The sequence below is a fragment of the Simochromis diagramma genome, unplaced genomic scaffold (assembly GCF_900408965.1).
Source record: "Simochromis diagramma unplaced genomic scaffold, fSimDia1.1 OVJJ01000304.1, whole genome shotgun sequence".
Taxonomy (NCBI): domain Eukaryota; kingdom Metazoa; phylum Chordata; class Actinopteri; order Cichliformes; family Cichlidae; genus Simochromis; species Simochromis diagramma.
Window position 1 is genome coordinate 2,780,981 of NW_024387030.1, and position 18,007 is coordinate 2,798,987.

The window sequence follows — 18,007 nt, forward strand, 5'->3', positions numbered from 1 at the left end:
ACCATCATTCTTTTCTTACGTATTTCCCTTTGCTATTGCCATGTTTCCTTCAATTTCTACTTGATTATATTTTTGACTTCTGTCTGAAGCTGAAAACGAAATCAATGAAAATGCTTTTTATGGCTCCTTAGCTGGAGTTTCATTTCCTTTAATGCCAAAATGTACAATCTCATAAAAATCTAGCTGTAGAGCAAAGAGTCCAGCATGTGGACTCTTTGTTTTTGTAAGAGTTTAAGCACTATACATTTCACATTTCAGTTGAATATTGTAGCCTATTTTATTCTTATTCTTCTTTTCTTATTCTTCTTATAGTTTTCATTTATAATTATACATATCTAAATTATCATTTTTGCTAAATGAAACGTGATATGTTCATTGAACAGAAGTGGTCGGGTCGTTTATTTAACAGCGCTCCAGTGTTCAGGCTAATGGGCTATTTCACATATACAATTGGAGCGTATCATTTAAATGTTTTTAATAACATTGGCATTTTGTCCAAATTAAAAATGAGCTTGAAGAGGTTTATTTGTGAGTTTATTGTCTGAGGCTCTTGAATACTTGCCTTTATATCCTCTTCCTTATATTTTTCCTCTTTTATCTTATCATGGGTGGAACTTTGAATGTTGCTTCAGTGTTTTGGGGTTTATTGTAATGCAGTAAATAACGGTTGGCTTCATTTTGGAGGATGTTGTTTATGTTTCTGGTAAGTACTTCAGCTTTTTACCTCCACTCTATATATAAGCCAAACTTCTGTTGTGAAATTAGAAATATGTACAAGAGATTATACAGAGATTATTTGTTGGCATCAAAAAGATCATACCATTCTTGAACCGTCCGATTCATTTTAATCAGATCTTTATGTTTATCTTTACGAATTGGACTTGTGTTCTTTGCGCTCATCGATCCATCCACACAAACACACACAAAAATGGCGACTATTTTGTTTTGTGCTCAGATCATCTGGAGTGATGTAACTGCTTCTGGTGACAGACAGCAGAGGACAGTGGGCTGGCTGTCAGCCAGTCTCAGGTGGAGCTGCTGCTCAGACTCTCCAACACTCACACGGGGACAGGCACAGCACGGCCATGAAGATAACCTGAAGGTAAGCCTCTGCTCTGAAAAGAGGTTCCTCTTTCCTTTATTGCATTATCAAGGCAAGAGCTGAAAGAACAAAATCCTGAGCACAGGTGAATCATGCCATTTTACAAATCTGCCTTAGAATAAGACTCTACATATTTCAGTGGTAAAGTTCATGTTATTACAAGTTTGTCTGCTAAGGATCACAGTTTGGTGCCAAAGGCAGTACCTGTGGGAAGTCATGACGGACTTTTGGCTGATTTCTGTTCCACTGGACAAAACAAGTTTAACCAGTGTAGAGAAACTCAAGCGCACCATTGCCAAAACCAACCTGGCCTCCTCCTGCTGCAAGTTCTCCATTCCAGATCTTAAGGTGAGGATGTGCATCATCTGAATGATAAAAAAATGATATTGTGTCTCAGCGCTAACAAAAACAAAGAGTAAGTGGCGTGAGTGAGTGTTAGCTCTGTGTTTGTAGCAGTACAGGAGAGTGATGGTGTTTGGTGTCTTTCTCTGATGAAGAGGTAAAGGCTCAGGTTGCTCTCTACAGTTTGAGGCAAAATTTCCATCTGAATCGTTTCACTCAACGTGATCAATGAGCATCTTGTCTTCCAGGAAACGCATTTCCGTATCATCAAGAGTTCAGACATTAAGCAGCTTTAGATGTAATGATTGTAAATGCAGGGTCTTATGAAGTCAGATTTATTAAACGCAGGTTGCAGTAACATTAACTGTGCTGTGTGTGCCGTGACCTCAGGTGGGAGTACTGGACAGTCTGCTCAGCGTGTCAGATGATCTTTCCAAACTCGACACGCTGGCTGAAAGGTAAAAAAGCTGAATGCGCTGCTCTCAATCTGTTCCTGCTGATTAATGAATACGTTTGTCTCATTAATCATCGCATGTTTGCATTTTCATGTGCGGCTTTGTTCCTCATTAAGACCCAATGATTCTGAGCTCCTGTGCAGTCTGTGCCATGATTAATTGATGGTCAGGGGCAGCTATCGGTTAGTTTTCCCTCCTGCTTTTAAATTCACTGCTGGTGCATTTGAGCTGACACAGTGCAGACTTTAAAGAGACAGTTCACCCTAAAGTAAAATGAGTATTAAAGGTAAGAACTTAAACACAAAGAACCCCATAAATCCAACTAAAGTTAATCAGAGCTTTACTTAAATTTACTTATGCGACTGAAAAACATAAGGAAACAAACTGGGAAAAGCAGGACATGGGCCAGAAAAACAGATTTAAATGCTAGGAAAAGTGAAAATCATAACAAAACTTTAATTATGACAGCAGATACTTTAGACTAGTTGCATTAAGCATAACTAAGCATAACTTATGTTGCTGGTAAATGCAGCCATCTGCAACCCTGAAAACCCTGAGGATGGATGGAGGGATGGACAGACCCTGGTGATGTCATCCACTGAAGTCTTAATATGAAGCGTGGAGCTCAGACTTTTTTGATATCATAATTTTGCCATTTAATTAAACAGTTGCACAAGCATTGGAAGAATCTGGATGTGATTGTATGTGTATTACTGCTTGCAGTGAATTCATAACATAAATAACCCTCCTATCTGATTCAAATAATTACAGTTATGTACCAAATAAAGACTTTAAACTAGCCATTAAGCCCATCAAGTGATCAGGAAAGTGTTTAGATGAGAGTTGTGGACTGTTTTCCCATAGATGTTTATACTACCAGAAGTCTTTTGGCAGCCAGTGGACTCAGGCCCTGCTGGCCATTTGAAAGAATGCAGGTGCGAGGCACTTCCGTTTTGGCTTAATTTTCCAGACCTGGAAACTACGGCCATCTATAATAGAATCTAACAGGAACACTTCTCTGTGACGGTCTGTTTCTGACTTACTGAAGTATAGAAATATGACGTATAGGCAAGCAAGCGGGTGTCCTTCAAACACCTCAGCAAGATTTATGAAAAACTAAGCTAAGTGAGCAAAATCATTGCTAAAACCGAGCTCACTCGAGCAACTGGTACACTTGCGAAACTATATAAGAGGCTTGAAATCAGGCAACAGGCGAACCAAGGACAGAAAACAGTTACGTCACACTTGAGGAGCTCTGGACAGTGTAGAGATCTGGACAGAGACAAGTTAGGCAAGCAAGCAAGAAGAGCATCAGGGGAAGTCTTTAATGCAAAAAGATTTCTTTAGTTTATTCCTTACTTTTTCTTCAGTCTGAGATGTTTCTACATCAGCAGTTCATTGTGCAGGAACTTTATGCAAAACATATAAACACTGTGTAATGATGGTGTTTCTCCTGTCGCCTGGTCAGTGTGATCAAAAAAACATGCCAGTGTATGAAGGAGGTGCTGGAGTCTAGTGACAAAGTGCTGGAAAATGCTTTGGCCAATGGAGGTGAGTCACACACAAACACACACGCTGAGAGTGTTAATTATCTCATAGAGAAACTGGATACAGGCCACATACACACTGCTATTAAGACTAACAGCTACTGAAAAACTCCATTAAAGGCCTGATGCTTTTACTGTAGACTAATGCTTGCAGGCTGTAGGAGAGAACAACAGCAGACCAGGCTAACCAGCATGTCTGATTACTCTCCCCCCATCAGACCACAGCAAGAACCAGAGAGCAGCCCTGTCACCCCTGAAAGCTTACCTCAAGTCTCTGAGGGGTATTTTATCTGCTCTTTGAGCTGGAGTGCAGTTCTGTGTGACTCCTATTATAAACCACATCTGTAGTATCTGCTTGATTTTTTTTTAAAGACATACCAAACCCTCGGTGTGTTTAAAGTTGTGTCATTTGGATACACAACTTGTGTTTTTTCCTCTCTCTCTTAGTTGACTTGATGAACTTCATGGTCAAGTTTCAGTGGGACAAAGCAAAATATCCTACATCTCTAACTCTCTCCAGTCTGGCAGAAATCATCAACAAGGTACAACATCATAAAAAAGTGGGGATGATAATTAATGACATAAATATGACAGCAATTTATAACTAAACTCTTGTCAAGACACAAAAAACACAGCAAAGTCACAGTTCACATGCTAACATATTTACCTGTTAGCATACCTTCATATGCAGTTTTATATGACTGGGCGATGTTATAAAATGTTTACATTAAAAGTTACTTACATATTTTATTCATAATCTTAATGAACTGACTCACTTTTTCTGATATTTGAAGCATAAAAGCAATCATTAGAAGTAAAATCCCAACACGAGGCTATAAATAAACCACAGCTAACGATCATCACAACAAACTCTTACATTTTCATATTTTCAGGCCAGAGTTACACTAGACATTGAACAACTCTTTACACAGTGTGTCACAGAAATCCTACTAATGGCAGAGTAAACTAGATTGTACTACTAGATTGTAATTTCACTAAATTCAGTTACATTTAAAATGAATAAAGTAGTGCTGTTAGCTAACACGTTAATGAGCTAACCACACTAATGCGTTGACGCCATGCAGCTCCACGCACAGGGCGATATGCGCTAACGGAGACTTGCCATGTTAATGGGGTTATGGCATTAACGTCATTTTAACCAGATTAACACTGACATCAGTAGAATAAAGATAAACTTGCAGGTTACATTGGCTCAAAATTGTTTCTGTATTTAGTAAATGCATTACATATTTGATGTGTGTGCTGTTAAAGCTAAATACTATGAGGGAGAAAAAAAATACTCCTAAAATTGAAAGTGAGCACTACTTTTACAGCTTCTCCTGTTTAAGCTCTGTCCACCAGAATAAGTCACTGCTGATTTTTGACATCACACTTAATTCAGACTTTGTTCCTCCACTTCAAAGTCCTCTGTTTTTAACCATTTCCTACACTTTATTCTAATTATAAACTCTGAAAAGACATTTGGCAAAAACCTCGCATTTCAGGCTAGCTTTTCCAAAGGCTGAAAACAAATTCTGAAGCAGCTACATGATTCTAGTTCCCTCTCAGATGGCAGAAACATGTTGCCTACCCAAGTTTTAACACCTGCATGTGTTTCAGGAAGTTTCGCAGGTGGAGGCAGAGTTAAAATCACGTTCTGCAGCGTACAACAGTGTGAAAGCGAGCTTGCAAAACCTCGAGCACAAACTAGAGTGAGAAACATTAGTTATATTAAATAGAAATAAATCCCTACATTATCTATAGATATGCATGTATACATATCTACATACTAAAGTGGAATTTCTGTCTTTGCAGTGGCAATTTACAAACTTGCAGTCTGAATGATGTCGTGAGGAAAGAAGACCTGGTGGTCTCAGAGTACCTCACCACTCTGCTGGTAGTGGTGGCCCGGTCAGTGACACAACATGACTATGTTTTTCTGGGATAGTCTTAATATTAAAATGTTTGTTTCTGCATATTTTCTGGTCACAGAGGGAGCTACTCGCAATGGGAGAGGAGTTACGAGTCGTTGTCAAAATTTGTGGTTCCGCGGTCGAGCAGGTGAGCTGTCTTTATGCACTCTTGGCCATGAGACAAACAATTCTACTCGATCCAAGTACAAGTGCACCGGTAGCTGCTCTCAGCATCCAAAAGGTCAGGCTAAGTAACCGCAGGTGTTTCATTACCGGCAGAAAGTAAGAGTCTTTTGGCCTGGATCTGCAGCAGTGAAAAGAAAATGTCTTTTTTGACAAGTAAAATGTTAAAGTTGACATGAAAAAAATAACTTTGTCATAGCTGATGTGCTGGAAATAATCCAATTTCTATTAAAAAAAAAAAATTTCATCCAAAACAGGAAGGGGAAATTGTGAGGGTCATACCAAGTGACACAATACCAATGACAAAAATTGTATATGCATAAATAAATAGCAAGTTAATGTTTCAACTCAATGTAGGGTGTCTTCCTATCACTTGTGCTCATGTTTGTTAAAATTGTTACCAACATAGGACAATCTTGCCAGGAAGAGCCACTGGGGGGGCCAGCAAATTTTGGGAGGTGGCCAGTGCCCCCTTTGCCCCCCTTGGAGGCACCCCTGATCCAAGAAATCTACTTATCACTTGTAAGACACTCTTTTGTCAGTATAAGGCCTAGACAGCTAAATTGATAATTGTTTAACTTCTAGAAAATAATACTCCACATTCCATCTTAGTTTTTGTAACATTCATACACTTACTGGCCACTATATTAGGTACAACTTGTTGTACTGGTGTAGATTCAGCAAAATGCTGGAAACATTTCTCAGAGATTTTGGTCCATATTGACAGGACAGCATCACGCACATGCGTCAGATTTGTCAGCTAACATCCATGATGCAAAACCTCATTCCACCGCATCCCAAAGGTGCTCTATTTGATTGAGATCTGGTGACTGTGGAGGCCATTTGAGTACAGTGACCTCACTGTCATGCAAGCACTGGAAGCAGCCATCAGCAGATGGGTACACTGTGGTCATAAAGCAATGGACATGGTCAGCAACAGGTGTTCAGATGATACTCAGTTAGTTTGCCAAGATAATATCCCCCACACCATTACACCACCACCACAAGCCTGATGACAATGCAAGATGGATCCATGCTTTCATGTTGTTTATGCCAAATTCTGACCCTACTACTTGGTTTACCTAACAAAGTGGCCGATGAGTGTTTTTCTTACAGTGAACCTGATTTTGCCCAATTCAATTCAGCGTTATTTATATAGCGCCAACAGTTGCTTCAAGGCGCTTTATATTGGCTCAATAAACACAGACTTGAAATGAACCTGCAGCAATAAGTTCAAATGCAAGTAACAAACACTACTTGACTTACTCCTTGTTGTCTTTTACCTTGTTGCTACATCTTTTCTATTGTTGTCTTATGTGACTGTCAGGAAGCTGTATGAGAACGGAGAGGGGGGAGTCTTCTCAGTGACACTTTTCAAAAGAGCTGTGTGTGAATTCAAAGCCAAAGCCCAGGAAAGCAAGTAAGCAGGACGGTGTGACAGAAAACACCCAATATAGTCAAATCTGTGTTGTCTGTTTGAATTACCAAAGTGTAGCCTCTGGTCCACACAGGTTCTTCGTGCGGGACTACAGCTTTGATCTGGAGGAGCAGAAACAGCGGGAGATTATGCAGCTTAGTTTTCACAAAAAGGAGCAATATGTGAGTCAAACATTACACACACTCTCTGAAGGTTTTTTTTTAATGTTGCGGTGTTTTATTAATGCGCTTCTCTCTTTCACAGGGAATCTTTGTACGCTGGCTGAAGGTGAATTTCAGTGAAGTGTTTGTTGCCTGGATTCACTTGAAAGCATTGAGGGTGTTTGTGGAATCAGTCCTGAGGTCGGCACCTGATGACAGTGATGATTTTTTTTTCGTGAAGAAGGCTCGCGATTGATTCATGTGATGATATTTCCTTTCAGGTATGGGTTACCTGTGAATTATCAGGCTCTTCTACTGCAGACTGACAGGAAGCACTCGAAGAAACTCAAAGAAGAACTCGCTTCACTGTTTGTGCATCTGGACCCCACCGCCAGCATTACTGATGTAAGGAGCCATAGTGTTATAATGTTGTCATTATATTAATGTAAAGCACAGACATACAGAAGATGGATGCACCAACATTAGTTGGAAAAGCCACAAATTGAGGGATTTAACTGACAACATCTTGTTTGTTGAAGCTGGGAGGGACCATATATGGATGAAAGCATGAAGTTGTCATCTAATGCTGGCCTCGTCAGTTGTGTGCTACATAGGTTTATCACACAGACACAGATATCTGAAAATTAGTGGAAGGAATGATCTGGGCCATTTTGTACGGTATTCATTGTGTTGTCTTTTGCAAACATACCCATGATACTTTCCTTAGTAAAAGATGAAATGTCCACCTTAATGTTGTTCTTTAAAAAAAACTGTTAATACTAATGGGAAACATGGTGTATCCAAATGAAGCTTTTGTGTGACTCAGTAAATCAAACAGAGCCTCAAAATTATGAGTTTGGGTAGAGTTAGGCTGCAAGGTGGCTCACAACAACTGTGGCCAGGTTAAATCAGCTTATCAAATAGATATGTAGGAGAATCTGATCTGCACGGTGTTACAGATGAGCTCATTTGCTGGGAGTGCTCGACTTGATGGCCTGCCTGAACTAATCCTGATAAACTAAAAATGAGCTTTTTGCAGGTAGACATTATTTAAAAATTTCAAACCTTATTTTTTTTCAACAATATGCAATCTCATAACAGTTGAATTATTTGCTATTTAATTTGATTGGAAACTTGCTGTAGTTTACTTTTTAAATAAGAGTGTTTCTACAAAAGTAGCACAGACAGAAGTATGAGATTTCATTTTTGAACAGTGGAACATTCGTAGTGTACTCTTGGACCCCTTTTAACTGTTGTAACAGCTTTTACGTCTCTGGGTTTGACTGTAAGCACTTTCCTCAATGTGCACAGTTATTTTGCTGCTTGGTGATGTAAAATGCTAATTTTTACCTGAACCTTTTCATGTAGCCTGTTTTTTTTTTTTTTTTAGGTTAAAAATATTAAACATTTTGAAATCAAGACTCAAGCAACAACAAATAACTTAGAGCTAAATGTTTTCACAAATTAATTGTGCATGATGTGCATCTGCTGCAGGCAGGATTTGGGTGCAAATGCAGAAACACAGGAGACAGGAATAAAGTCAAACACAGGTTTAATGCTGCACTTATACAAAATAGAAAATAAAAGCTGGACAGGAATGAGAAATCCAATAACTAGTGAAACAGAGCAGGGCCACACACAGAACCATGAGGGAGAACAAAACGAAGACCCCACACAAATTGAAGGAATATGGATACAAGGTGATTAATGCAAACAAGAGACACCTGGGAGGACAGCTGAACCCAACTGAGGCAACGAGACAAGGGATGTGAAACTTAATACAAAGCACAAAAGACAAATAAGTAATAAAATAAAACAGGAAGTAACTAAACATGGGAACAAACTAAGAAATAAACTGAAGATATTTAACAACAGCAGAACCCAAATGACCAAAAAACAGCAAAAGACCCAAGAACATGACAGAATTATTGCAAATAGTTTATTGGGTAAAAATTGTATTGTTATATAAGACCAGTGACAGACCAACAAGTGAAGTGCTTTCCCAGATTGTTGATGTCTGAGTGAGAAAGAACCTGTCAGCAGTCAACAGGAAATAACATATCTCTCAGTCAAGTTCACTCGTGACCTTCGAGACAACAGAGAGAAAAAGGAAATAATAAAAACATACAAACTCAAGCTGAATTTAGTGAAACACTGCTGCTGGTTCAGTGTGTGCGTGACTGTTTTCTGTGTCTGATCTGCAAACAGGTGAGCTGTGACATCCCAGGACTCTGTCAGCAGGAGTATTTCTCCTACATCTGCTTTCATATCAGCACCAACGTGTTGGACATCAGCTAGCTGTCAACAGCAAGACTGAAAGAGCAAGCACCCACAAGCTGTGGCTGGTTCCCATTCAGTCACTCACAGCCAGAAACATAAAGACCCCTATCGCTAAAATAAAACCGGAGAATATAAATATATTGTTTTCAACATTTCCCTTAAAGGAGAAAGATGTAAGGTGTAAATAGAGGAAGGTGTAAATAATCCTTGGGTCGTCTTCACCACAAAGCAAACTGCACGTGTCCTGTGTTTGTCATGTGCTGCACATGGAATTGTGGAAAACCTTAAAATATGTGTAATATCAGAGGGATTTTTTTTTTCAGGGATTCGTTTTAAAAGTATATGTACTGTAAATATTAATGTCGGTTTCAAACATTTTAGGTGAGCACATTATTTCTAGAAATCTTACAGCTTGCACAAATAAAATGGATTTCTTCATTCACCATTGCCTGTTATTCTGCAAGACAGCCTAGTACATTTAGAAATGCATTATCCAGAGAATGGATTCATGAACCTGTATAAAAACATCACTTGTGACCCAATTTAGATCAGAATGTTCATGTGTTGCAAGTCTCAAAATCTTAAAGTGGGGCCGTTCTGCTCATTTTCAACTCCATGGTGTTTTTCTGGATTCTGGAGATTATGTATCGGAATTTCAGGAGCGGGACCACGCCTCCAAACACGCTCCTTCCGGTTGTCATCTATATAGGTTCCCCCCCAGTTCAGCAAACTGTTCATTGTCGTTTACGTGCAAACAGGGTCCATTCTCGGCGAATACCTTTAAAAACAGCTCATCTCTTAGGAGTAACGTAATTTTACGTTAATAACTACTCAAGCTCTGCATCCATCGCTTTTCCTCCGGCGGCGCTTCCAAAAAACCGAATGCTGAGGACCTTCTAGCAGTTTTCTCGCCACCCTACATACGGTCTGCTACATCCATCCATCCAGTCGGTTTATCTCTGCTAAATCCAGTCGTGAAGTAACTCCGGCCGCCCGCCACTTCAGCGAAAACCAGCGAAGTCGCCCGCCAGCAGAACTCACAGCTCCTCTCATGTTGCTCCGAAACGGGTCACAGGCCGGGCGAGTTAGCCGCCAGCGCCGAACCCACGCTTCCAAACAAATCGCAGCTCCACCCACCCGCCAGCGCCAGGTAGCAGGGGGAAGCTCAGCTCAGCTCAGCTCTGTTCTCGTTCCCACTAACACCATTTAATGCAAGCTGGAAATCTGTCGCTAGCGCCATACTCTCAACTGTTCTCCATCGTCGTGATGTTTCCATCCCTCCTTTTGCTAAATGCTCATCCAAGTTGGCACTGGGTTGCCCAGTTCTTCCCTATCCGCCATTCGCAAACGCAGCAGCAAGCTCCCTACCACTTAACTGCCAGTTTCTCAGGAAAGAACACACACACACTCCGCAGCAAACCTTGGCACCGAGTTGCCAGGTTCCCAAACTCTCATCTGCTGAACTCTGCAGCAAATGTTGGCACAGAGTTGCCAGGTTCTCGGCCACTCATCCCTCCTCTGCTACAGGTTCTCTGCCACTCAACCCTCTTCTGCTAAACTCTGCAGCAAACATCGCACTGGGTTGCCAGCCTCTCAGCCACTCATCCCTCCTCCGCAAAATTCTGCAACAAACCTGGCACAGAGTTGCCAGGTTCCCAACCTAAACTCTGCAGCAAACGTCAGCACTGAGTTGCCAGGTTCCCAACTTCTCACCTGCAAAACTCTGCAACAAACCTTGGCACCGGGTTGCCAGGTTCTCAGCCACCCATCTATCCTTCGCAAATTTCTGCACCGGGTTGCCAAGTTCCTTTCTCCTTCGTTCGCAAAAGCAGCAGCAAGCTTTTCGACTATCGGGTTGCCAGTTTCTCAGCATAGTTAAGGGGGGGGGGGGGAGGGCACAGAGTTGCCAGTACTCCTTCCCTCTGTAGCAAATGCAGCATGCTTCGGGCACAGAGTTTACAGGTTCACTGCCTCTTCCCTCCTCGGCTAAACTCCATAGCAAATGTCGGCACCGGGTTGCCAGGTTCCTTTATCCCTCATTCGCGAAAGCAGCAGCAGCTTTTCTACCATCGGATTGGCAGTTGTCTGCATAGACAAATAAATAAAAAGGCACCAGGTTGCCAGGTTTTTCTTCATCCCCCATTTGCATGCAGCATCTAGCTTCCCTACTACCGAACTGCCAGTTTCTCCGCTTCTATCATTGCAAGCAGCAGCAAACCCTTCTAGCACAGTGGTGTTAGGTTCTTGCTATATCTGCCATGTGCAAACTGCAGTGACAAGCTTCTTACCCCTGAGTTGCCAGTTCCTGTCCATCCATCATGGCTAGAGAATCCTTCAAGCTGGTTCCTTCTATATCCATCATTCGTAATCACAGCAGCAATCTTCTTCCACCACGTTGCCAGTTTCTCTGCATCCGTTATTGCAAAGCAGTAGTAAACCCTTCTGGCACCGAGATGCCAGGTTCTTTATCCCTCATTCGCAAATGCAGCAGCATGCTTTCTGCACCGCAATGCCAGTTTCGCTGCCATCTTTCCTGCCTTAGCAAAGGAAAGGTGAACCTTCGTGGTACCGAGATGCCAGGTTCTGTCCTCTATCGCTCCTTTTAAGACATCCAAACTGCGTCGTGCACATAATTCTTCATGGCGTCCCTTCACTTCTCATGTGCTTTCACTAGCATCATCAGGTATTCACCCTCGACACAATCATTCGAGACTGCTCTAAGTCGACTCACAGTTCTGACTGCGTCTGAACGGCTTATCATCTCCCACGAAGTCCAGTGGACTCGCACTCTGCTCTCGGACGATTTTGGGGGTTATTATTATACGGATTATTTTCCTCTAATCAGTCTTTCAATTCATCAACTCTTCCTGAGCTGGTGCTGTCACTTCTGTTAATTCAGAAATCAGCTCAGTCGTTATTGCCAACTTATCTGAAGTAATTAACCAGCTAAGCACCCCCTCTCCATCTTCTACTCAAAGACAAGCTCACAAGCTTTTCGAGCCACCAAGCCCTACCTCAAATCTCAAATCCAGCATTCTTCTCTGTCAGAGCTTCAGCTCAAAGTCAAGCCACGTCGCTACCCGATCGAAGGTTCCCCTCATTCATCAATTAAGATTTCCGTTGTTTGCAACTTCCTTTGATCTCTTCTCCTGCCATTCCTTCCGAATTGTCCTAGCTCATCCACTCCACACCACGGAACGACGTTCGCTCTCTGTGTGCTCGTCTTTGTCCTCTTCTCCTTCTCTCTCCCCAACCGGTTGCGGCAGATAGCCACTCCTCCCTGAGCCTGGTTCTGCCAGAGGTATCTTCCTGTTAAAAGGGAGTTTTTCCTTCCCACTGTCGCCAAAAGTGCTTGCTCATAGGGGGTCATATGATTGTTGGGTTTTCCTCTAGACATCATTGCGGGGTCTCGAGGCGTCTGTCACTGTGGCTCGGTGCTGTATAAATAAGTCGAATCGAAAAATCTAATTATTCCGCTGATGTCTTCAACCTTCGTATCGCACAGTTATTACTGCTTCTAGGGGATGCCTTCTTTGGGGATCTGCCAGGCCCGGGAGCCGTCGCCAGTCCCCTTTAAGGCCTTCCCCAAACCGCAGCTCAATTCATGTCCAAGCGTTCACCTTTACCTACTAAAACGCTGTCAAACCTAAAATGACGACGTGGGCCCAGCTAGTGAAATAAAGTACTTTTGCATGATTCACAGTTCACACCTATGCTATATCAGGCCTTGGTGCAGCTTCTTAGATCCTCCCCCCTTTACAACTCCCCCTTTTTAAACCATCTTTTTTCTCACTCGTTGCCTTTCATAAATAGAAACTTTGAGAGCAGGTGAGTGAGGCTGCTGTGTTCAGAGCCAGATCTGTGTGCCTGAAATGACCATATTTGGAATTTCCCCTCAGTGATATCACACAAATACAAGGGTGAGAAAAGAGCTCCTTTTGCCATTCACTATGAATATCCACTATTGGAACTGTACATGTATCTAAAAACAATAAAGAAAAGCAAAACAGGTTCACTTTGAAAGTAGTCACCATGTTGTAACAACCCACGGGCAGGGATAGCTCAGTAGGTAGAGCGGTCAATATTCAGAGTAATATTTCTAATCAGTATTTTTTTTTTTTTTTTTATAGTCTGTACAATCACCAGGTGGTGTTGCCAATTAAAGCAGTACTGACATTTTTGCAATAACGACATGCAGCGTGTGGAAAAACACTAATTCGATTTTCTTAGGCTTTAAGGTGGGCTGTGATCAAGTGCTTAACAGACATCTGCAGCCAACTCTGCTCAACAGCTGGAGACCAGTGGTGCATTTTCCAATACTATCATTCTGTTTAGTATGTTGATTGACTTTGTATGGTTTACTAAGATTTCATATGCCCCAGTAGCAAATATGTGAAATGCAATATGCCAGCAATTGCTAAGATGCCAAGATATCCTAATGCATCTGGTTGCATTTAGCAGTATGCACGCCCACAAGTTTTTCCTCTGATATAAATAATATCTGATCCATGTGTTGCCTATTACAAGATTACGTTTGGGGACTCAGTATCGTCTGTGATGCAGAAGGTAAATTTTGTGCTGCAACAGGTATGAGAAGGTAAACATTCACAGTGTGGATTAAATATGAAGTTTGTCATAATTGTATGCATACTACAGCAGCATGCACCTCTGCAGTAGTGATAATAAAGAGGACCTTTGCATGTATTTAATGTGTTAATAAGAAGAAAAAAATATCATCTAAACATGTTGCTAACTGGATGAAAATACTCTTTGTACCACTAGTAGTATATAGCAGTACTAGTTTACTTCAGGGGTTCCTAACATGAGCTCACAAGGGTCACAAGCTGCATTTCAGGTTTTGTAAGATGATTAACAGCACACCAAAGAAGAAAATATAGTTTTGTCAAATGCTTACTTTTTTTTACTGTTGAACTTATGACTAATTCTTGTTTGGCCTTGGATTCTTATATGGTGTTTTATGTGGACCAGTGTGAGGCTTGAGTCAGATTACACCAAAGAAAAATCTGCAATGAGAAAATATAGAAAGCCAAAAGCACTGCACAGTTGGAGGGAATAAAAACTCCAATAAACTAACCAAATAAACTAAACACAGGAAAGATTGGAAAGGGAGAAAGATTAGATGACATCCTTACTGAAAGAGAACACACAGTCTATATGTATACGTACACGCCAGGAAGTGGGATAATAAGGTGTGGGTAAACTCAACTGAAACAATATCAAGGATGAAAAAAGAACAGTGAAGAGAAGTAAAAATACAAAACACCACACAAGGAGCTAAAATTTGAAATAGAGAAGTCTCCTGCTTTTGGTTTACACCTGTAAAAGGAAAACACTCATGAGCACAGGGAAGGTAAAACCTATACACATACAACAGAAACCAAGAATCACCTGCAGTAACCTCAGCTCATGTTGGCACCTTGTAATCAGAGTAAGGACTTACCAGCTTCTGAAACTGAGATTTTGAGTTTACGTGCACAGTGTAACTTATACTAAGGAAAAGGAAAAAACTCAACCGCAAAGTTACTCGAATGGATACGAGTCCACTAGCAGACCTCACCTATGGAAGATACTGTTTTTTGTTATTGATTAATTAATTGATCAGTTTTTGCAGTCAATCACAAAGACAAAAACATTAGGATCATGAAAAAATATAGCTAGTGCTTCCTTAAAGTAGCATAAATTGTAAATAGTCAAGTGAAAGTGATACAAAAAAATAATAATTGTGTTTAAATGAAATACTTGAGTAAATGTATTCAGTTACTTTCTACAGTTGAATTGTTATTCAGTACATGGTCACCAGAGAGTGCACTGTCTCTGCTGTGTGCATGAACCATTTTATCTGATGTCTGATATAAATAATATCTGATCCACATGTTTCCTGCTGTAAGATTACCTTTGGAGACAGTACAGGAGCTGATTGGTGGATTAATCCCACTCTATGATGCACAGTGTGGAAATGTTAAATTTAGAAAAGTATCAAGTGAAGAATAAGGATATAAAGCCATTATGCACAGTTTGTGTGTTTAATAGTGAATTGTATTGTTTAATTGTTTCTGAGCTTTATTTAGGGCCAAAAGCTTTACTGAATTACTGCAGTGATAAAAGGGAGGCCTGCGATAGAGATGATAGGTGTTGAGGTTGTTCTCTCTTAGTCCGTGTGTGTGGAAAAAAAAAGAGAGCGAGGGAGAGAGAGAGAGCGTTAGAAAAAGCTGGCTGCTCTAACTCTGCCATTCAGTGCGCCAAGCAGTCTGGAAGAGAAGCATTTTACGCGCAAGCCATCATGGGCATTAACTCCGGTTAGTAAGCTTCATTTTTGCATTTTAGGATCAACAAGTATCGATCAGTTGATAAAATGTGGACAATTCCGAAGCCAAACTACAGAGCTGGTTTGTGCGCCGAAGGGGAGATTGCTGTGAACATCGGCGGAGTCAGAGTGGTGCTTTTCGGGGATGTTTTGAACCGCTACCCGGAGAGCAGACTGGCTGAGTTGGTGAATTGCTCAACTCAGAATTCCGAACTTATCTCGACACTTTGCGATGACTTCGATCCGGGCAGAAAGGAGTTTTACTTTGATCGAGATCCCGATGCGTTCAAGTGCATCATCGACGTTTATTACTTTGATGAAATCCACATCAAACGCGGCATTTGCCCCATCTGCTTCATCAAAGAGATGGAGTTTTGGAAAATAGACCAAAATGTTTTAGATGAATGCTGTAAAAGTTACTTAAGTGAGAAGGAGGAAGAGCTGAAAGAAATTGCAAACAAAGTTAAAGTCATTTTGGAGGATATGGAGGTGGATCAGTGCATCACGCGCACCCAGCGTTGCCAGAGGTTCCTTTGGAGGCTGATGGAGAAGCCGGATTCCTCTTTGCCGGCGCGCATCATTGCTATCGCATCCTTCCTTTTCATCTTGGTCTCGGCAGTGGTGATGTGTGTGGGGACCATCCCGGAGCTCCAGGTGATGGACGCTGAAGGGAAACTGGTGGAGCATCCGACTCTGGAGGCGATCGAGACGGTGTGCATGTTGTGGTTCACCACGGAATTCTTTCTGCGCCTTGCCTCGTCACCAAACAAGCTGCGCTTTGCGCTCTCCATCATGAATATCATAGACTTTATGGCTATCATGCCTTTCTACGTGGTCCTGGCCCTGACTTACCTCGGCACCACATCCATCATGGAGCTGGCAAACGTACAGCAAGCTGTCCAGGCCCTCCGCATCATGCGCATCGCGCGTATTTTCAAGTTGGCACGCCACTCCTCTGGACTGCAAACTCTGACTTACGCGCTGAAGAACAGCCTCAAAGAGCTGGGGCTGCTGCTTATGTATATGGGCGTGGGCATCTTCGTGTTCTCAGCGCTGGCCTACACTATGGAGCAAAGCCACCCGGAGACTTTATTCCGGAGCATCCCGCAATCTTTTTGGTGGGCCATCATCACAATGACCACAGTGGGCTATGGCGATATCTACCCCAAAACCACTCTGGGCAAGTGCAACGCAGCCGTGAGCTTTCTGTGCGGGGTGATAGCCATCGCGCTGCCCATCCACCCCATCATTAACAACTTTGTCATCTTCTACAACAAGCAGAAAGTTCTGGAGACAGCGGCGAAGCATGAAGTGGAGCTGATGGAGCTAAAGTCCGGCAAGGAGACGCGCAGGAGAAATAGCTATTAGGAGAAAGGAAAACTCTGAGAAGAAAAAAGAAAGAAAGACTGAAACAGGAATTTATTAACTGAGGTGTGACCGAAACAAAAGATTAAAGAAAAAAATAATTAATTCGTTATATTTAGTAAATATATCAAAGGCCCCCAGATAATTCTTTTTTATGAACTCAACGCCTATACAGAGTAACATAATTGTCTTTAGTCCTCTGTCGCTTTGTTTGGGCCATTTTCAATGTGTTGCTTTTGCTTGTGGCCCGTTTATCTCCTTTTGTCATTGTGAAGATTGTTGTCACAGAATTAAAGCTTCTGCATGTGAAAAAATATTGTGCATGTCCTCAGAAAATCATTACATCAATATGAATGAGAATAAAGGCAAATCAGTTCGTCATACACTAAGTTTAGTTAAATACCAGCATGACAAACAATAAGATTAGTCTTTGTCTCTGGGAGAATAATTAGATTTATAAAAGGACCATAGAAAATTTGTACCTATTTATCTTACAGTTTGGTACCTTGTACATTTTTCCTGAGGGCATCAACTCATGTTCTTTACAAAGGATGTGATTTTTATCCTTAGTGACTTTCAGACTCTGCTTTATCACTGACCCTTCAAATATCTCCTGGAGGGAGCAGTTCAATTATCTTTCCAACCCTTTTAATCCAATTTTGAATTTGGGATCTGAGCTTGGTAGAAAGGTTACCAAAGCCTGTAGTAATGCTATAAAATACAATATATTCAACAGTTGCCCTATAAAATAGTAACACAATGCATTTATCCATGCTATGGACCCTGAGTCTTCTCAATAAATGCAAGCGCTGACTAATTCATGCACACACATACAACCCACTGTAACTGACAATCAAAGTGTACAGCTAGATACTTAAATGCTGTCACCTGTTCAGCCTTTTCTTTGCTAATTAAAG

The 18,007-nt window shown here is 41.4% G+C and overlaps 2 protein-coding genes across 2 annotated transcripts; both read left to right on the forward strand.

Moving 5' to 3' along the window:
• Positions 1 to 920: 920 nt before the first annotated feature.
• On the forward strand, positions 921 to 9,782 carry atp6v1c2 (ATPase H+ transporting V1 subunit C2). Its single transcript, XM_040042964.1, has 13 exons — positions 921 to 1,450; positions 1,835 to 1,902; positions 3,368 to 3,450; positions 3,665 to 3,727; positions 3,894 to 3,988; positions 5,067 to 5,158; positions 5,262 to 5,357; positions 5,439 to 5,507; positions 6,870 to 6,962; positions 7,054 to 7,141; positions 7,224 to 7,321; positions 7,402 to 7,525; positions 9,329 to 9,782. Exons 1-13 carry the CDS (start codon positions 1,253 to 1,255, stop codon positions 9,416 to 9,418), a joined length of 1,257 nt encoding a protein of 418 aa, XP_039898898.1. The 5' UTR covers positions 921 to 1,252; the 3' UTR covers positions 9,419 to 9,782.
• Positions 9,783 to 15,192: 5,410 nt separating this feature from the next.
• Positions 15,193 to 17,109, forward strand: kcnf1b (potassium voltage-gated channel, subfamily F, member 1b). The gene has a single exon (XM_040042911.1). It carries the CDS (start codon positions 15,774 to 15,776, stop codon positions 17,091 to 17,093), a length of 1,320 nt encoding a protein of 439 aa, XP_039898845.1. The 5' UTR covers positions 15,193 to 15,773; the 3' UTR covers positions 17,094 to 17,109.
• Positions 17,110 to 18,007: the final 898 nt, after the last annotated feature.

Coding starts and splice junctions, on each gene's coding strand:
- atp6v1c2 (XM_040042964.1), top strand. CDS start 1,253: ATGTTATTACAAGTTTGTCTGCTAAGGATCACAGTTTGGTGCCAAAGG. Junction 1,451..1,834: donor TCTCCATTCCAGATCTTAAG/GTGAGGATGTGC, acceptor CCGTGACCTCAG/GTGGGAGTACTGGACAGTCT. Junction 5,508..6,869: donor GTGGTTCCGCGGTCGAGCAG/GTGAGCTGTCTT, acceptor TGTGACTGTCAG/GAAGCTGTATGAGAACGGAG.
- kcnf1b (XM_040042911.1), top strand. CDS start 15,774: ATGTGGACAATTCCGAAGCCAAACTACAGAGCTGGTTTGTGCGCCGAA.